Consider the following 16513-nt stretch of genomic DNA (forward strand, 5'->3'; position numbering starts at 1 on the left):
CAAACCTTCACTTCTTATGATGAAGTAACTATATTTTTATAACATAGTATTTCTTCTTGTCCTTCTCCATCGTACTTTTCAAGGAATCAACTTTTGTAACATAAATACAACTTGTACTTCTAGGGGATAAACCAACCTAGATCATTGGGTGATATAGACGATCCAATCCTCCAAAAGTTGCAAAAACAACGTTCACCAATGCACCACCATACCATGCCTAGCTCACCTCCCTTGCGTCGCACAATGTTGAACTTGGGACCTCAAGGTCCCCATGCAAAAGTCTTATCACCATGCTATCCCGCATCACATGTGACATGTCTATATGGGTATGGTGGGTGCTCACTCCCTAGTTCACCACCTCGTTTACCACTCCCTAGTTCACCCCTACTTTACCTGATGAAACAATGGCAAAGATGAAGCCCACGCATCCCCTAATTTTGGCCCAGATCCCCATTGAGAGACCTTGTGCCACATTAGAGATAGTGTCATTAGGCTGGGTTCATACAAGAACGTTGATAGCTCAATAACTATCTTGTACCTCCGCTCTATCAATCACAAGAGGCAGTAGTGAGTTTCTTAGAGAAACCTACGCACATACTATTGACGAATGAAAAACAAGGAGGTTGAAAATTGATTGGCTTGGTGTGGCAACGTGACCACATCTTTCACCCACACTGAATGCGGAAAACTTTCTCTTCCGAGGAAGCGAGGGGGGGGGGAGCCCACAATACTATTTGACTCCTCCTTTATGAGGGGATCTACAGTCTCAAATTGTTGTTGATAATGGACTATCAGATCCATTTGGGGAAAAAAGGCGCATTGGGCAGGGTTTGACATGATGACTTCCACATTACAAGGTGGATGTCTTATCACTACGCTGGTACACATGTTTAGTTATGCAAGGGAAATGGTAGCATTGTATTGAGTAGTCTCGACAAGCCCGCGATCTTAGTTCACACCAAGTTCACTTCACGTTTATGTTGAGTTCATATTCAATTCACACTGCCAAAATGCAATGCGCATAGCTTGGTGACTTTACATCGTTCACATGCAAGCTCACAAAGAGTTCATGTTCGCCAACGTTTGCGCCATCAAGTTCACATTCAAGATCAACGTTTGTGAACATCACCGCCGATTTCAACCATAGATCGCCTCCAAAATTGTGGTTCTATTTCGTCTACATCTGGTCCCGTGCCATCTGCTGTGCATCCATTGGCCTCCAAATCTGGAGGAATGGTCTTGCTCCATGTATTGGTCAGTTGTCCAGACATCTAGCTCCATGTTAAAGAGTGATGGCCCTGGCTTCTGCTAACCTCCTGCTGCCAATTCTGCTGAGCAAGAGGGCGGGGTTGCCGCTCGCCAGCAGGCGCTCTGCCCTGTTGGGCAGCTTTGGAGTTCTATTTTCTTCGACGAGCTTTGCGGTCGATCCAGACCAGACATTGCGCAAAATTGAGCCTCTGTTGCTGCGTGCATCGGAAGCGTGGGGCAGAGCTCTCGATCCCAACGAACCGCGTCCACGAGCAAGCTTGGAAGAGGCCTGCAACATTTTTGATACAATTGTTGCACTCGATCCAGAACACACAGAATGGCTGGAGGCGCGAGGTCAGGTTAGCTCTGTGTGTATGTGTTTGTGCAAGGGTGCCTGTGTGTTTATGTCCATTTTCAAGCTTCTCTTTTGCCAGGTTCGTATCGATGCCAAACGTTTCAAAGATGCTGTCTCTGACTTCACTGAAGTGGTGAGCCGGTGAGTGCATCGTGTTTTGAAGCCCAAGATGATGTTGCCAAGTCCACATATTGCTGAGGATTATCATCCTTTTCTGCAGAAATCCCAAGAATTTCAAAGCGTACTCTGGTCGAGCCCTAGCATATGAGGGGCTTGCGCAATGGGGAAACGCCATTCAAGATTATACAACAGCTCTTGAGCAAGCTCAGATTTCAACAGGATCTTTGGAGCCCTACGTTGCTAACAGCAGAGGCAATGCTTTTGCGTCGCTAGGCAAGTATCAGGAAGCTCTTCAAGACTACTTGTTAAGTGTCCAGGTACAGTCAATGCTTCATTTTTAGTTTTCTTTGTTCGATGTGTCAATGTTGTTTGATCATTCAGAGAGTCTGTGTACGGCCATCCTTCAGGGATTTCAGCAAGCAAAAGAGCTGGATGGAGCCATTTATGCAGCTGGCAATGCCGCTCTTATGCGCATACAGGTTCCTTTCAACTTTCCATGTAATAGATACACTTCACTGTCAAGCTATATGCTTTTATTGTGCAAGGCTACATAAAAATTCCAGCATATTTGAATTCTTTCAAACTGATTGGCTGCCTTCTTTCTGGTCCAAAGCTTGGAGATGAGGTGAAAGGAATGAAAGAGCTTATGGGAGTTGCAAGAAGAGCACCTGCAAGTATTGACATGCGTGCAGCAGTTGCTGCTTTATATTGGTCACAGGTTTGTCATTGTTGTAAAGACTGCTGCTTAAATATCTACCTTTGGTTTATTGTCTTGTTTTGTATTTGCATAAACATCGGCTTTTTTTGCTTGAACAGAGGGTTAGATGAATATGTCTGGTTTGTGACTCAGTTATGCTTGCTATTGTTGATAAGTGGTCTATGGCATGGGAAACTTAAGACACTTGCACAATCAAGGTGGCAAGACCTCCACTTGATGGAGAAGCAGGGGCCTGAAATTGGACACCCCTTCTTTTGTACCATGGGTGCGTACATCCGCGTACCTAACCCCTTGCCTCCATAGCACACATACAATATGTGCCATATGTTGTCTTTTTGCGGTTCGTCTCACACATGACATTGATTAGAATTATAAAAGGCGTGACACTAGAGCATACTCCTTGCTTTCAACTTTCTTTTTATGGTTTGATAGCTTCATTGTAGCCTCACTTGAAATATATTTTATATGTATGTAGTTTAAAATAGGAACTTCTGTCTTTGATCAACAATGCTAGAAATAAAATAAGGTTTTTTTAAAAAGATAAATACTTTGTGTACCTTGTTTGAGCATGTGAAAACACACCTCATACACGTACATAACGTACCTAGCTACCCTGTTTTGTATTGGAACTTCGGCACAGAGTGTCGGTATAGCTCTCACCCACATGGGTGGTTATGCTTGAGTATGGTATACAAGATGTGCACGGCTCTCAAGTGCTTAGTCTCTCTCCGAGTTTACCAATTTGGGGGCTCCCAGATTTCAGAGCTACAACTGCCCTAGGGGAAACTCTTATGTAGGTCCTAGGTCTACAAAAAATGGTTGAGAAACCTCAGCCAAAAAACTCTAAACCCCCAAAAGCATGTTAGCAAAAGCACAAACTTCTCTAAAGCTGGGCATCCCATGGAGTTTGGTGTGGGTGTGGGGGTGTCCCAAAAGCTGTCTCCAAAAATACTTGTAGTAGATTGCCTTTATGGTAATCTCTCTATGTAAGCATAAGCTTAGCCTATCCTTTGTACAAAGCTTCACTCTCAAGTTAAGCCATTCCTCTTATGTACATCACTATAGCGATCCACTGCACACTCTTTGTATTTACTAGCTTGTTTTCTATAATACATACATTCCGCTTGCCCCTTTGTCCTTGTGTGCGTATTTTGGTATCAGAGTGTCACGTGCGCACTTCACTTCATTGAACTTTATAATATATATATATATATATATATATATATATATATATATATATATATATATATATAGATATATATATATATATATATATATAGAGAGAGAGAGAGAGAGAGAGAGAGAGAGAGAGAGAGAGAGAGCGCCAGCGTAGTTCCGTGCCAGAGGTATTGGCCCCAAAGTCTGGCGCCCCTTTATTTATTTCTTTATCATTAATCATTGCAAAGTACATCTCCCAAGGGCCGAGGGACCTTTGCTTTCGGACTGTGGGTCCATATGCCCTCCAGAGTGAGGCTCCAAGGCCTCTTTTAAACAATACAAGGGATGCCAAAAGCAGAGCCCCAAAAGCAACGAGTTCAAAAGCTCAGTCCAAAAATTGGCGCCAAAAGTTGGCAGCGCAAGTCGCGGAATTCCGTATAGCTGCCACGTCATCAGCTCGCAAAACGTGGAGTGCCCGTACAACTGCCGCATCAGCATCTTCTACGTGATTCTCTCTTCCTTTTTATTATCGAGTGTCCCAAGGGCCCCATTGACGGGACCCTATAAGTTAGAACAACTTATAACTTCAGATTCTTATCAAATTCTGGGCGGACATGCCACGTCATTATTTTGTGACATACTCCCCTCTTGAAAGAATTGTAATCGCCCTCGATTATACCTGCACAAACATACATAAGCCATAAACCAGTTCAGTAGACATCAACTCTAAGTATCGACGCACTAGACGATACAAATCTAGCACTTGCACAAAGACGACAATCAGTGAACATTCACATCACATTCAAATCATATCACATAAAAACCCATCCAGATCTAGGACCATGATTCCTGGCAATGTGTTTAGCAATCGCATCTAGATCCACACTGGACCTCATTGATGTGGGATTAACCAATTCTTATTGGGATCATGTCCATAGATTCTCAAGACCGAAAGAAGCGGCTTTTTCCAAAGCTCAGCATGGGGTATTATGGCCCTTTTCAGATTTAAGAAGATACTAGCTCAGCATGAGGTATTATGGCCCTTTTCAGATTCAGTGGAAGAGAGCGAGGAGATACTCGCTGTAGAACAGATACTAGCTCACAAAGAAAGGAAAGTGAAAGGTAAAGTCATTCAGCGGTTCTTAGTGAAATTCAAGAACTATCCGGCATTGGATGCGAAGTGGATGGAGGAGGAGGACCTAGCAGATACTCCTCAGATATTGGAACTTTGCCTTGAGGCTTTCGGTTTAGCTGCGTCTATTCCGAGAGATCACGCAGATCAGAAGGGTTGAATCAGATGTAGACGGGACTGCACAAGAGGGGAGTTACTCCGCTCCTTTGTCACAGATTACCTAGATGGAATAAAGTCACTGATTATCCTTTGGATTTCAAGGATCCTGCTATTCTGACAGAATTCTACTGTATGACTTTATGAATAAGAAACTTGAAAATGGGAATTCAATCTGATTGATGTGTACTCTCCCATGTGATTTTGTTTGAGTGCCGGATTGAAAGATGGAATGATTAACGAAATGACTGTAACATTTCGGTCTTGAGATTCTAGAAACATGATTGCAATAAGAATTAGTTAATCTGACATCAGTGAGGTCCGATGTGGATCGAGATGCGATTGCTAAATACGTTGCCAAGAATAATGGTCTTAGATTTGGATGGAATTTTATGTGATTTGATCTAAATGTGCACTGACTGAGTCGTCTTTGTGCAAGTACTAGATTTGTGTCGTCTAGCGCGTCGGTACTTAAGAGTCGGTGTCTACTGAATTGGTTTATCGCTTATGTTTGTTTTTGCAAAGCATAAATGAGGACAATTACAATTCTTTCAAGAGGGTGTATGTCACAAAATGATGACGTGGTATGCTATAAGTTTGAACTTCCAACTTATAGGCACCTGTCGACAGGGCCCCAAGGGACACTAGGCATTAAAAAAAGGATGGTGCAGGCTGTACGGACACCGCAATTTGCGTTGACATGTTGACGTGAAAGGCGGTACGTAACCCGCTTTTGCTCTGACAAAAGCTGTCGTGGCAGTGTACGGACGCCCACGTTTTTCCCTCGCAGCTGTTGGGCTTGAAGCTTTTTGAGTTAGAGGCTTTTCATGTAACTGCTTTTCAGAGCCCTCAAGGCCTTTAAATTGAATCCCATGGCCACTCTCTAGCTCAGTTTGGCTGACGAGCTACAAAGCAAAGAGGACCCGCGGGCATTGTAACTTTACTCAAGCATTAATATAAAAATAAATACCGAAAGGGGCGCGAGTCTTTGGGACCAATCTCTATGGGCACGGAACTACGTTGGGTCGTGTTGACTCAATTGAACTGTGATTAAGTGTGAAGTATTTTAAAGTAATTCTCGTGTGTCGTTCCAGATTCTCGACTTGGGGTGCCCAAGTTTGTTACAACGTCACATCCTTTCAAAGGCATGATGTAGAAGTCCTCGTGCCCTAGATACCCCTGACAATGCAACCGAAGTTTGCCTATGACAGGTAGAAAAGTATCCCAAAATCTCTGACAGTAAACATCCAGTGTCTTTCTTGGTCATCCTCAGATGGTTCCAAGCGATGATTACATCTTGTTTGTATTCTTGAGTGAGCCATGAAGAGGTGAAAACTCGCTTGAACTACAACTACTTTGTTGGTGCATCCTTGCGTAATAGTAGGGTAGACCACCATGTATGGGCATTCCCTTTGAGACATGACGCCGCTCTTTGTACCTTGGAGTGCTCTGAGTAACACCCTCTCGAAAAAGCGATGTCAAACTACTGGATAAAAGAAAGGGGTTTGTGGGTATCCTTAAAGGGTGAAAATTTATCAAACTCTAAAGCCTGCCCACCCTCCTTGAAATCCTTGGTGTTCTTGCCCTTATCCTCAAGGTGGTCGTACTTGTTGGCTCAGTATCGATACTTTCTCTTGGTCGCGTACATCGCCTCGTCAAAATCTGAGCTCTCAGGACGAGAAGTCCTTATCCGAAATCTGAGCTCTCAGGACGAGAAGTTCTTATCCAAACGTAGCATCTGCCGAGCACAGTTGTCGACCTGGTGTTGACGCTACATCTCCATTCTTTCATAAGTTGTGGGTGGAGACCGACCATACTCTTCTCTTGACTCGTTGGAAGGAGGTCGATGCCCGTTGGAATCCCTGATGTTTTCTTCTGTAACCAAATGGTCGTGTGCAATAGTTTCCCTGTGGCAGGATTCCTCGATTGAATCCATGTGTGCTGCATGTAAAGGGATCGGATGCTTCATAGAAGAAGAATCTTCTGAGCTTTGATACCACTGTAATAGACTTGGACACTTCAGGAAAAGATGTAATATAACACATGCAAGAGAAACTGAAAGAACTGACAAAACTGAGAGAAAGAAACAACACTGCACGACGGAGTTTCGTGCATAGAGGTACTGGCCCCAAAAACCGGCGCCCCTTCGCGGTATTTCTTTATTGTTCTGCTTCCACAAGTACAAGGTTCGAGGGTCCTCTCTCTTTGCAATGCTCCCAAGCTAATCGATGGGCAGAGGAGACCTTGGCACCCTTTTAAAGGCCCTTGGCCAAAAGCACTTGCATGAAAAGCCATAGTTCTAAAAACATTTGGGACCCAAAAGCTAGCGCTAGGCGGACAGCAGCGTAGAACGTGGGAATTCGTACACTTGCTACGTTAGCACCTCCTCACAGAAAATGCAGAATTGTTTGTACAGTTTGTGTCACAAGACGGGGACCGCGTGCTGATAGAAAAGAACAGACTGAACAGACTTTTAGCACTTCAATAACAACTGAACTGAAAAAAAACAGAGAGAAGACGGGACATGGAGTGGCGTAATTTCAACCCAGAGAGTGTTGGCCCCAAATCTTGGCGCCCCTTTCGGTATTTCTTTATATTGCTTCAACTGAGAACAATGCCGATACTCCAATCCCTGCACCTTCACACTGAAGTATGCTAGAGAACGAGCCCTTTGCACATATTTAAAGGCCCTTGGCCTTGAAAAGCAGTTTACATGAAAAGCTTGAATCTCAAAAGCACTCAAAAGCTGGCGCCCAAAAACAGACAGCGTGTTTTGCGGAAATCCGTACTGCTACCACGTCATCAATTGCTACGCAAATCTCTATGTATTGAGTGTTGGTCTTGCTTTATTTTAATGTCTTTGGGTTACTTGGGCCCCATCGAATGGGGTCCCATAAGTTAGCGGGAACTTCGCTTTAAAAATAGGCCTCTCGACAAGACTTTGCAAGTTGATAAAACTTCTTATACAGCATCTGCTTCTTCACTTAGGGTTTAGGCCCCTCGGTCGGGATCTGAAGATTGACTCCGTTCTTCAGTGACTTGACTCGTCAGCAGTTTGTGACAGTTTTCCACTTCAGCATGTCAACATGATTTTTGGTCTGTCCGTATAGCAACTACCAACAGTTTTTATGCTAGTCTTTTGTATGTGTGCCTTGCTTTATTTTAAATGTCTTTAGTCACGTGGTCCCCATCGGATGGGGTCCTATAAATTGGTAAAAACCTTTCAAATATGTTGCCCCACTAGGTGAGGATCTGTAAGTTGGTGAGAATGTTTGCTTTTTCTACTGCTTCTAGGGTTTAGGCCGTCTTCTGTCCGGGCTCTGTCCTATAGGCCATGCCACGTTATCACTTTGTGATATGGGCAAAGGTTGTAACAATCCTCGTGCTTTATGCCTGTCAAACTTGACCTTCTGGCATACCAAGCAACTGCGCACAAACTCTTCCACATCCTTTTTGAGTCTCGGCCAAAAGAAGTATCTCTCCACCCCTTTCATGGTGGTAGCAATGCCGCGGTGACCCGTAAAAGGTGGACAGTGGCATTCAGTCATAACCTTTCCCTCAACGGCTGTGTAACGCACAACATGGTTTTCCTCATCAAGTAGCCATCCCGAATGGAATATCCCGCTATTGTCTCCCCATCCCGTATCCGTGTGAAAACGTCTGCAAAATCTGTATCTGTGGCATACTGGTCGACCATATCCTCGAAGCTCCTATGATGTATCGCGGAAATAGCCAGAACCAACGGCTTCCAAGACAAAGCAACTGCCACCACATTCTTCTGTCCCTGAACATGGACAATCTGGAAGTAAAACTGTGACAAGATGTTCGCCCACAGCATTTGCTTTTCCGATAGCTGCTTCCGTGACAAGAAGTAGTGCAAACTTTGATGGTCTGTAAAGACAGTAAAATCCGCTCCGAGTAGGTAATGCTGCCACTGAGTAAGAGCATGGATAACCGCCAAAAGCTCTCTCTCATAAATCTTTGCTGTCAATTCCGGCCTTGAGAACAATCGGCTCTCGTAAGCAATGACATCGCCTTCTTGCATTAAGACCGCACTTAGACTACGACTACAAGCATCACAATATACTTCAAATGACTTCTGCAAGTCCCGAAGTCAATTTCTCTTTCAAAGTCTGAAAGGCAGTCACCTCTGTGGGTCCCCATAAGAAAGGGACTCCTTTTTGTGTCAAGATATGCGAAGGGGAAGCAACCTCTGCAAACTTTCGGATGAACCGCCTGTAGTACGAACACAATCCCAAGAAGCTTCTAACTTCATGGACATTCTTCAAATCAGGCCAATCACGGATAATCTCTATCTTGGCCGGATCCATTTGCACTCCTGCTGCTGTTGAGACAATGTGTCCCAAAAAGTGTATCTCTGGTAGGAAAAATTCACTTTTCTTCGCATAAATCACTAACTTGTGATCTCGTAATGCCTGAAAGCCCTGAAGCAGATGATCTCTGTGTTCTGCCTCATTCTTGGAGAAAACAATGATATCGTCAAAGAAAGTGCCAACAGATAGCCTGTACTCTCGAAAAATCCTGTCCATCATCCGATTAAATGTCGCAGGAGCATTGGCTAAACCAAAAGGCATCACCAAAAACTCAAATAACCCAAAAGTGGGTCGAAAGGCTGTCTTGTAGACATCTCCCGGCGCGATTCTGATATGATGATATCCACTCTTCAAATCAATCCTGCTAAAACACGAGGATCCCTGTAATCTGTCGAGTATATCATCGATCCTAGGAATTGGAAATCTGTTCTTGATGGTGATTTTGTTGAGAGCTCTATAATCGATGGACATTCTCCAAGATTCGTCTTTCTTCAAAACCAACAACACGGGAGAGCAATACGGTGAAGTACTAGGCTGGACAAGACCCTTTTCCAAGAGGTCTTTCACTTGGTTCATAATCTCTTCATTTTGTGCTCGGCTCACACGGTAAGGTGGCCGGTTCGGTGGTGTGCTTCCAAGTATTAGATCAATGGTATGACCTTCAGGACGAGCAGGTGGTAACTCGCCTGGCAGGCCCTTTGAGAAGCAATCGGCATGAGAGTGGAGAAAATCTTGGCATTCTTTATCAAGTTTAGACATATTTGTCCTATCCTCATCACTCAACTCTTTCATAAAGATCGAGTAAACAAACAGAGTGGATTTCATTAATTTAGAAATGGCCGAAGCCGATACAATAGGGTTAAACTTGCCCTTCAGTTTAATGTCAAGTACAATGGTTCTGCCCTTTCTGTAGTCAATGTCGCTTTCCTCGCTCGATAGTCGACCATGGCGTTGTTCTTGTGGTACCAGGGAATTCCCAAGAGAACATCACAACCTTCCAAAGGCATTATGTTAAAGTCCTCATGCCCCAAATACCCCTGACAATGCAACCGAAGTTTGCCAATGACAGGTGTAATGGCTACGTCCCTGTCGGGTGCCGCTAGAACTGCCTCCGCAAGTGGTCCCATCCGATCAGGAGTGATCTCAAGCCGCGCCGCCAATTCTGGTGAAATGAAGTTGGCCTTGGCTCCTCCATCAAAGAAGATCAGGGCCTCTTAGTCTTTCACTTTGCCCCAAGCTTGGCAAAGTTTTGTACTCTCGCCCAACGTGCTGCGATCGGTACCCACGCAATCTGGAACCAGTCCTGTTTTCATCTTGCCTTTTCTTCCACGTTCCTTAGCTGCTCTCGAACTCTCAGGCCTTTCGTCGTCCTGTTCTTTCTGCGCCTTTTTAGGGCACTTCGCGGAGATATGTCCAGGTTCCTTGCATCCAAAGCACTTCCCCTGATGAAGCAAGCTCTCTCCTGAGGAGTAAGCTTGGGTCGTGCATCTTTCTTTTCTGAGTTGCTCTTTCTCTTTCTACTTTCATTTGTCGAAGTCTGTTTAGCTCTTTGTGTCATGATCTCATCAGCGGGGTAGTCAGATTGCCAGAGTGGATGGCAGAACCCCGTTTCGCATGACTCATCAACTCCTGAATAGAAGCTGACTTCTGTTCTAAGCAGTGATCTCGGATCTCTGTAGGAAGACCCAAGGTAAACCACTCAATCCGCTCCTTGAACGAGATCTTCTTAAATGGAGAGGCGGGTAGAAAAGAGCTCCAAAATCTCGCGCAATAAGCGTCAACTGTCTTTTTTGGTCATCCGAAGATGGTTGTATATCACGTTCATACTCTCGAGTCAACCAAGAAGAAATAAAAGCCTCTTGAATTTCAGCCATTTAACTGGCGCAATCTTGCTTAATAGAAGCGTGGACCACCAAGTTCGAGCATTCCCCTTAAAGTAAGAGGCAGCTCTCCGAGTGCTCTGAGTAACGTCCTCCCGCGAAAGCGATGTCAAACTGCTGTACAAAAGACAAAGCCTTCGAAGCATCTCTATATCCCGAAAACATGTCAAATTTAATTGACTGTCCACTGTAACAGACTTGGACACTCCAAGTCAAGAATCTACCGCGACAGCACCAAATAACCACTTCAAAACAGTTCACAGTTCACAGTTGATTCAACACTGGCCCGGCGGAGTTCCATGCCTAGAGATATTGGCCCCAAAGACTGGTGCCCCTTTCGGTATTTCTTTTTGTATGAATCTGAGTTCAAAGTACAAGAGTTCGGGCAGGCGCTCACACTCAGACTCTACGTCCAGATGCTCTGAGTTGTGAGAGGCCAACCCACGTATTTAAAGGTTACAAGGGATGCCAAAAGCAGAGCCCCAAAAACTGCCCTAAAAGCTGAAAATCAAAAGTTTGAAGATTTCTTGCTTTTCCACAAGCTCTCTCTCTCTCTCTCTCTCTCTCTCTCTCTCTCTCTCGCCAAAATAAAGTAGAGAGGCTTCTCTCTCTCTCTCTCTCTCTCTCTCTCTCTCTCTCTCTCTCTTTTAGTAAAAATAAAGCATAGAAGCTCTCTCTCCTGCTCAATTGCGTGGAGCAAAATAAAGCAGAAGCAATGCAAAAATCTGTCCAAAAGCTGAAAATTGCCGCAATTACTGATTTCCGCAAAATGCGCCGCAAATCGCGGGCTGCCACGTCAACACTGTTTTCGGCCTGCCACCACGTGTCATCTCTGCAGCTTGCACATTAGGGTTCCATGCAGTTAGGGGTAGGGTTTTCCTAGTTAGGGCAGCCAGGTCATCACTTTGTGATAGAGCCTTGATTTTAGCATACTAGAGTCATTGATGTCTCTTTGAGCTTCAAGGATACTGAGAGCTGACAATATTCTACTGTATGTCTTTATGAAATGGAATTCTTGAATATGAAAGTGATTTGTTCTTGACTTGTTTTTAAGTGCAGGAACTGATAGACGAAATGACTGCAGCATTTTGGTCTAAATGATCTCGAATGGACATGGTTGCAATAGGGGTTAGTCAATCGGGCATCTATGAGGTCCCGACTGGATCTAGATACGATTGCTAATTGCATCGCCGATAAATCAGTCTAAGATCCGAATGAAAGTTGAATCTCATGTGATGTCCTGTGATGTCTTGTGATGTCGTGTGATGTGACTGTCGATTGGTACATGTGCTAGACGTGTGTTCCTAGTGCGTAGCTACTAACAGTCAATGTCTGCTAAGGCAGTTTATGGCTTCTGTCTGTTTTGCAGGCGTAATCACAATGCTTTCAAGAGGGGGGTATGTCACAAAGTGATGACGTGGCTGTTGCGGGTACACACATCTGGCTGCCCACTAGACACACACCCTGAGTACGCGAAATGCTGACGTGGCACTGTCCTGGCTGTACGGATCCCGAAAATCATGCTGAAGGCTGCCGTGGCAACAGCGTACGGAAAGCACTGCAGTTGTGCTGGGAAAAGTTTAGTGCTGGGAAAAGCTTACGCTGGCAGTTTTTTTTGGGCTTTGCTTTATCTACGTAAGCTGGAGAGAGAGAAAGAGCTTTAAATTTGTTTCTTTAGTTTTAGAGGCAATTTTTATGGGCAGCTTTTAAAAGAAGCTTTTGGGGCTCTGCTTTTTGGCATCCCTTGCACTCTTTAAATAAGCTGGTAGGGGCCTCATAACTCAAAGCATCTGGATGCAGAGTCTGAGTGTGAGCGCTCAGCGCTTGCCCGCACGCTTGTATTTTGAACGCAGATTAATACAAAAAGAAATACCGAAAGGGGCGCCAGTCTTTGGGGCCAATACTCTAGGCACGGAACTCTGCCGGGCCACTGTCGAATAAATTGTGAACTGTGAACTGTTTTGAAGTGGTTATTTGTTGCTGTCGCGGTAGATTCTTGACTTGGAGTGTCCAAGTGTGTTACATGGCCTTCGAGTTTTTTATTTTGCCCATGTGTCTAGTTGTGTATGGTATTCTCAAATGTAGTCTTCGGGCATGCTTTGTAATCAATCTTCTACTTGCCCTTGGAATTGGCACCATTTAGGTGTTCTGCGGGGGAGTAGTGTTAGGATTATCGTTCTGTAGGGTCAAGGCCTGATAGAGGAGCTATGTTGAAAGGGGCTATATACAAGTGGAGCCCATATATAGGTTGGCTAGGTGATAAAACTTTAGGCCCATTCTCTATGTTTCTAGTCTGAGGGGTACAGGGAGCATCTGGCTATGGACTTACGGAGGTCGAGGTGTTTGAACTTTGTATTGCCGGTACCTCTCACGTAAAGTTGTATGAATGGATATTGAAGTTTTTTCCTTGTTGTTGCGACCTACTGGTTTTGAATATACATCTCCAAAAGAAATAGAATGTAAAATGACATTCACACATTGCAATTTCTTACAATGAATTTTGACTTGCCAACGTCAATAGGCTTTTCATTTTCTACACTATCACTCTTCAATGCGTATGACCTATCAACAATTTTTCTTACAAGTCTGAAACCTCCACTTTCCTGCTTGATTCTCCTAGGTGCTGTAAATATGTTTTATGTACCTTCTTGCATTTGTCATTTGAAACAATGTGAAGCCTCACGTTGGCATCTTTGTTGTTCTTTCATTGGGAGAGTCTCCCCATCATGCTTGTTGTAGCCCTCTCTTGCAGAGGTGGTTGTAGCACTATGGGCAGCTTTCATTAACTAATAGAAGGATCTTTTTCTTGAAAAAAAAAAAAACAAAAAGTTGGAAAGGAAGTCGTGTGAAGGGACCATTTACAAATTAAATTAAATTAAAAAAAAAAACAAAAAGCTGAAAGGAAGTCGTAAGATTCTTCAATGAAGAGACCCATTTACAAGCTAAAAATCAGGATTCTAAAACTTATCCTTTCTCCTTGTTCTCTAACGTGCCAAAAATAGACATGCATGCACTGAAAGTACCGTGTTGCTACAGGGCCTGGAGCAAGCTGCTGAGGACCAGTGGAACTTTACATGCAACAGCATCAATCCGGGCCAAGTATTTGACAGCTGTTCTTTGTACAGGGACCCAGATTGGCTTCGCAGAATCAGGCGCTGGCCTCCGATAATGGTTGAACGTATGGAAAGTTTTCTGAAGCTGAAGTCTTCATCCAAGTAACCTACCAAGTTAACTGTAATTTTTGTACATCTGGGCTCGCTTGTTACCTACCTATACATGAGACCTGAGTGCTTCAATTGTACAGTGCATCAGCAACAAGAGAAGACCTGTTTTATGTCAAATGCAAAAATGAGCCTTTCTGACTCGTCATGTGGAGGAGTTTGTGGGGGGCGCCCCTGAAAAGGTGAAAAACGAAAATTAGCTTCCTAAAAGTGAAGCTTGATGCTAGGGGATTTTAAGTTTGCAGTTAAGGTGATTCAGATGGTCCATAGATGCGAGCTTGATTCCCAGTGGCATCTGAAGTTTGAGTTCGAGAAGGAACATCCAAACATAAATTTTAATATTCTGTTGGGGACTATCATCATTTCTGGTTTAATAGGCGACATAGCGGTGGTCCTCTTGAGCTCCAAGGGCAAACATGGGTTGGCTTGTAGAACTTAAATATGTAAGATGGTTATATTGACTTGTGGATGACTACCATTCATCTATACCTTTAAAGGTGAGTTGGGGCATATCCTAGATTCATCTTGGTATATGGCTTATAGCATTTAAAGCACAATGCAAGGCTTTGATGCCACGAAGTTAGAATATTATTTGCATCGACAGATTGATGGATCCAAACATTATAACACATTTTCATGCAAGATTTTAATGTGGAATGCTCAGGAGGAAAGGAAGCTTTCACCATGGATTTTTTACGCCATGGGGAGTCACCCAGGACTATCATCATTTTTGAGAGAGGACATGAGCTGTATTGTCCTCTTGAGCTCCAAGGACTGGAGCACAAACTTGTCTTGCCACATTGCCAGACTTTGGTGCTTTAGGGTTAGTATATTAATATTATCAGAAAGTCTTTTGCTCAAATGGATGGATGGAGCCGTTCAGACTAGAGGAGAAATGTTGAAGGATATGATGCAAAAATATCTTCATGATGCGGTTATCAAGAGAAACAATTTCTTTTAATAGTTGATTTCTCATATTTTAACAATTGGCCTTCGAAATCACATGCATAAACTCACTAGATTGTGCAATCAAGGCATGATCTACGGCCCAAATTGTCTTTGGATTTGAAGATTTCCAACTTCCCCTTGCCCGATAGGTCTGGGTATATTCAAGCTGATTCTCACTTTGCACCTGAGAAACGCTTCTGATCTTTGTCACAAACAAACCTTTACCTGGTCCAATAAGGGGTATTGTGTTTATCTTGTAATTTGCAAAAAATACTATCTTTCAATGAGGATGCCAAGCCAAGAATGCTAAGGCCATGCACGTACAATGACACCTTTGCCAAGTTGATGAAAACTCAAATTGCTGGATTGATAGTTTAGCAATCAATGCATTGCCTTGTGAACCACTTGTGCATGGATGAATTGTTTGCACATTAGTGCAAACTGTTAATATGTGGAACACAGGATTGAATTTCTCAACAAAAAATCTAGAAATAGATATGTGAATTTCCATTTTGGTAATTGGGCCCCGGAAGGAAAAACATCCCACTTGCAAGTTGCAAAAACAAGACCGAAACACTGAATTAGACCTAATTTACACACCTATTTACATAGATGCGAAATTCTTGCAGCACATGGACACACACACACACACACACACACACAATCTATATAATTGTGAAATTCTTGAAGCACATCGGCACAGGCACACATACACACACAAGCGGGAATGAGTTTTTGATTCGTGCAATGTTAAGTAGAATACTATCAATTAAGAAGAAATTAAGAGAATGAAGTATGTGGGTGTGTGTTGCTATACTTACACACCCCTCTCACTACTACTTATTCTCTACTCTAATCTAGCTACCCTTTTGGGAAATTAGTCATGAATGGAAGCATATCTCCACTCAATGCCGCATCACACATGGCTAATGTTAAACCATCGATGTTGAGAGATGTCCTTGCCCCAAACCACCTAGCTTCTAGGCATGTAGCATGTAGGCACCTTCATTGATAATGGAAAGAAAATGGCGATGTGCCACCCATATAAGATAGCATAAGCACAAGGATTCCTAATATGTTAATCTAAGTCTAGTAGGCAAAGCTACCTATGGAAAGTCCTACATGGAAAAAGGGGTAAGATAGTGTCTTCCCTCTCAATGTGCTCTACATGCTCTATTGCCCCATTCTTCACATCTTTTGCAATCCACTCAATCCCTTAATGCAATGCTGAAAACTATGGAAA

At 43.5% G+C, this 16513-nt stretch overlaps 1 protein-coding gene across 1 annotated transcript; it reads left to right on the forward strand.

Moving 5' to 3' along the window:
• The first annotated feature begins 1079 nt into the window (after nucleotides 1-1079).
• Nucleotides 1080-14935, forward strand: LOC147463593 (uncharacterized). The gene is made up of 6 exons (XM_086489711.1): nucleotides 1080-1607; nucleotides 1683-1744; nucleotides 1824-2040; nucleotides 2131-2202; nucleotides 2337-2441; nucleotides 14138-14935. Exons 1-6 carry the CDS (start codon nucleotides 1293-1295, stop codon nucleotides 14318-14320), a joined length of 954 nt encoding a protein of 317 aa, XP_086345837.1. The 5' UTR covers nucleotides 1080-1292; the 3' UTR covers nucleotides 14321-14935.
• The last annotated feature ends 1578 nt before the right edge of the window (nucleotides 14936-16513 follow it).

Source organism: Adiantum capillus-veneris, chromosome 2 (genome assembly GCF_014529385.1).
Source record: "Adiantum capillus-veneris isolate H3 chromosome 2, ASM1452938v2, whole genome shotgun sequence".
Taxonomy (NCBI): Eukaryota; Viridiplantae; Streptophyta; class Polypodiopsida; order Polypodiales; family Pteridaceae; genus Adiantum; species Adiantum capillus-veneris.

Excerpts from the sequence above, each read along its gene's own strand:
- LOC147463593 (XM_086489711.1), top strand. The coding sequence starts at position 1,293 with ATGGCCCTGGCTTCTGCTAACCTCCTGCTGCCAATTCTGCTGAGCAAG. Across the intron at positions 1,608-1,682 it reads GGCTGGAGGCGCGAGGTCAG|GTTCGTATCGATGCCAAACG; the intron begins GTTAGCTCTGTG and ends CTCTTTTGCCAG. Across the intron at positions 2,203-2,336 it reads CCGCTCTTATGCGCATACAG|CTTGGAGATGAGGTGAAAGG; the intron begins GTTCCTTTCAAC and ends TCTGGTCCAAAG.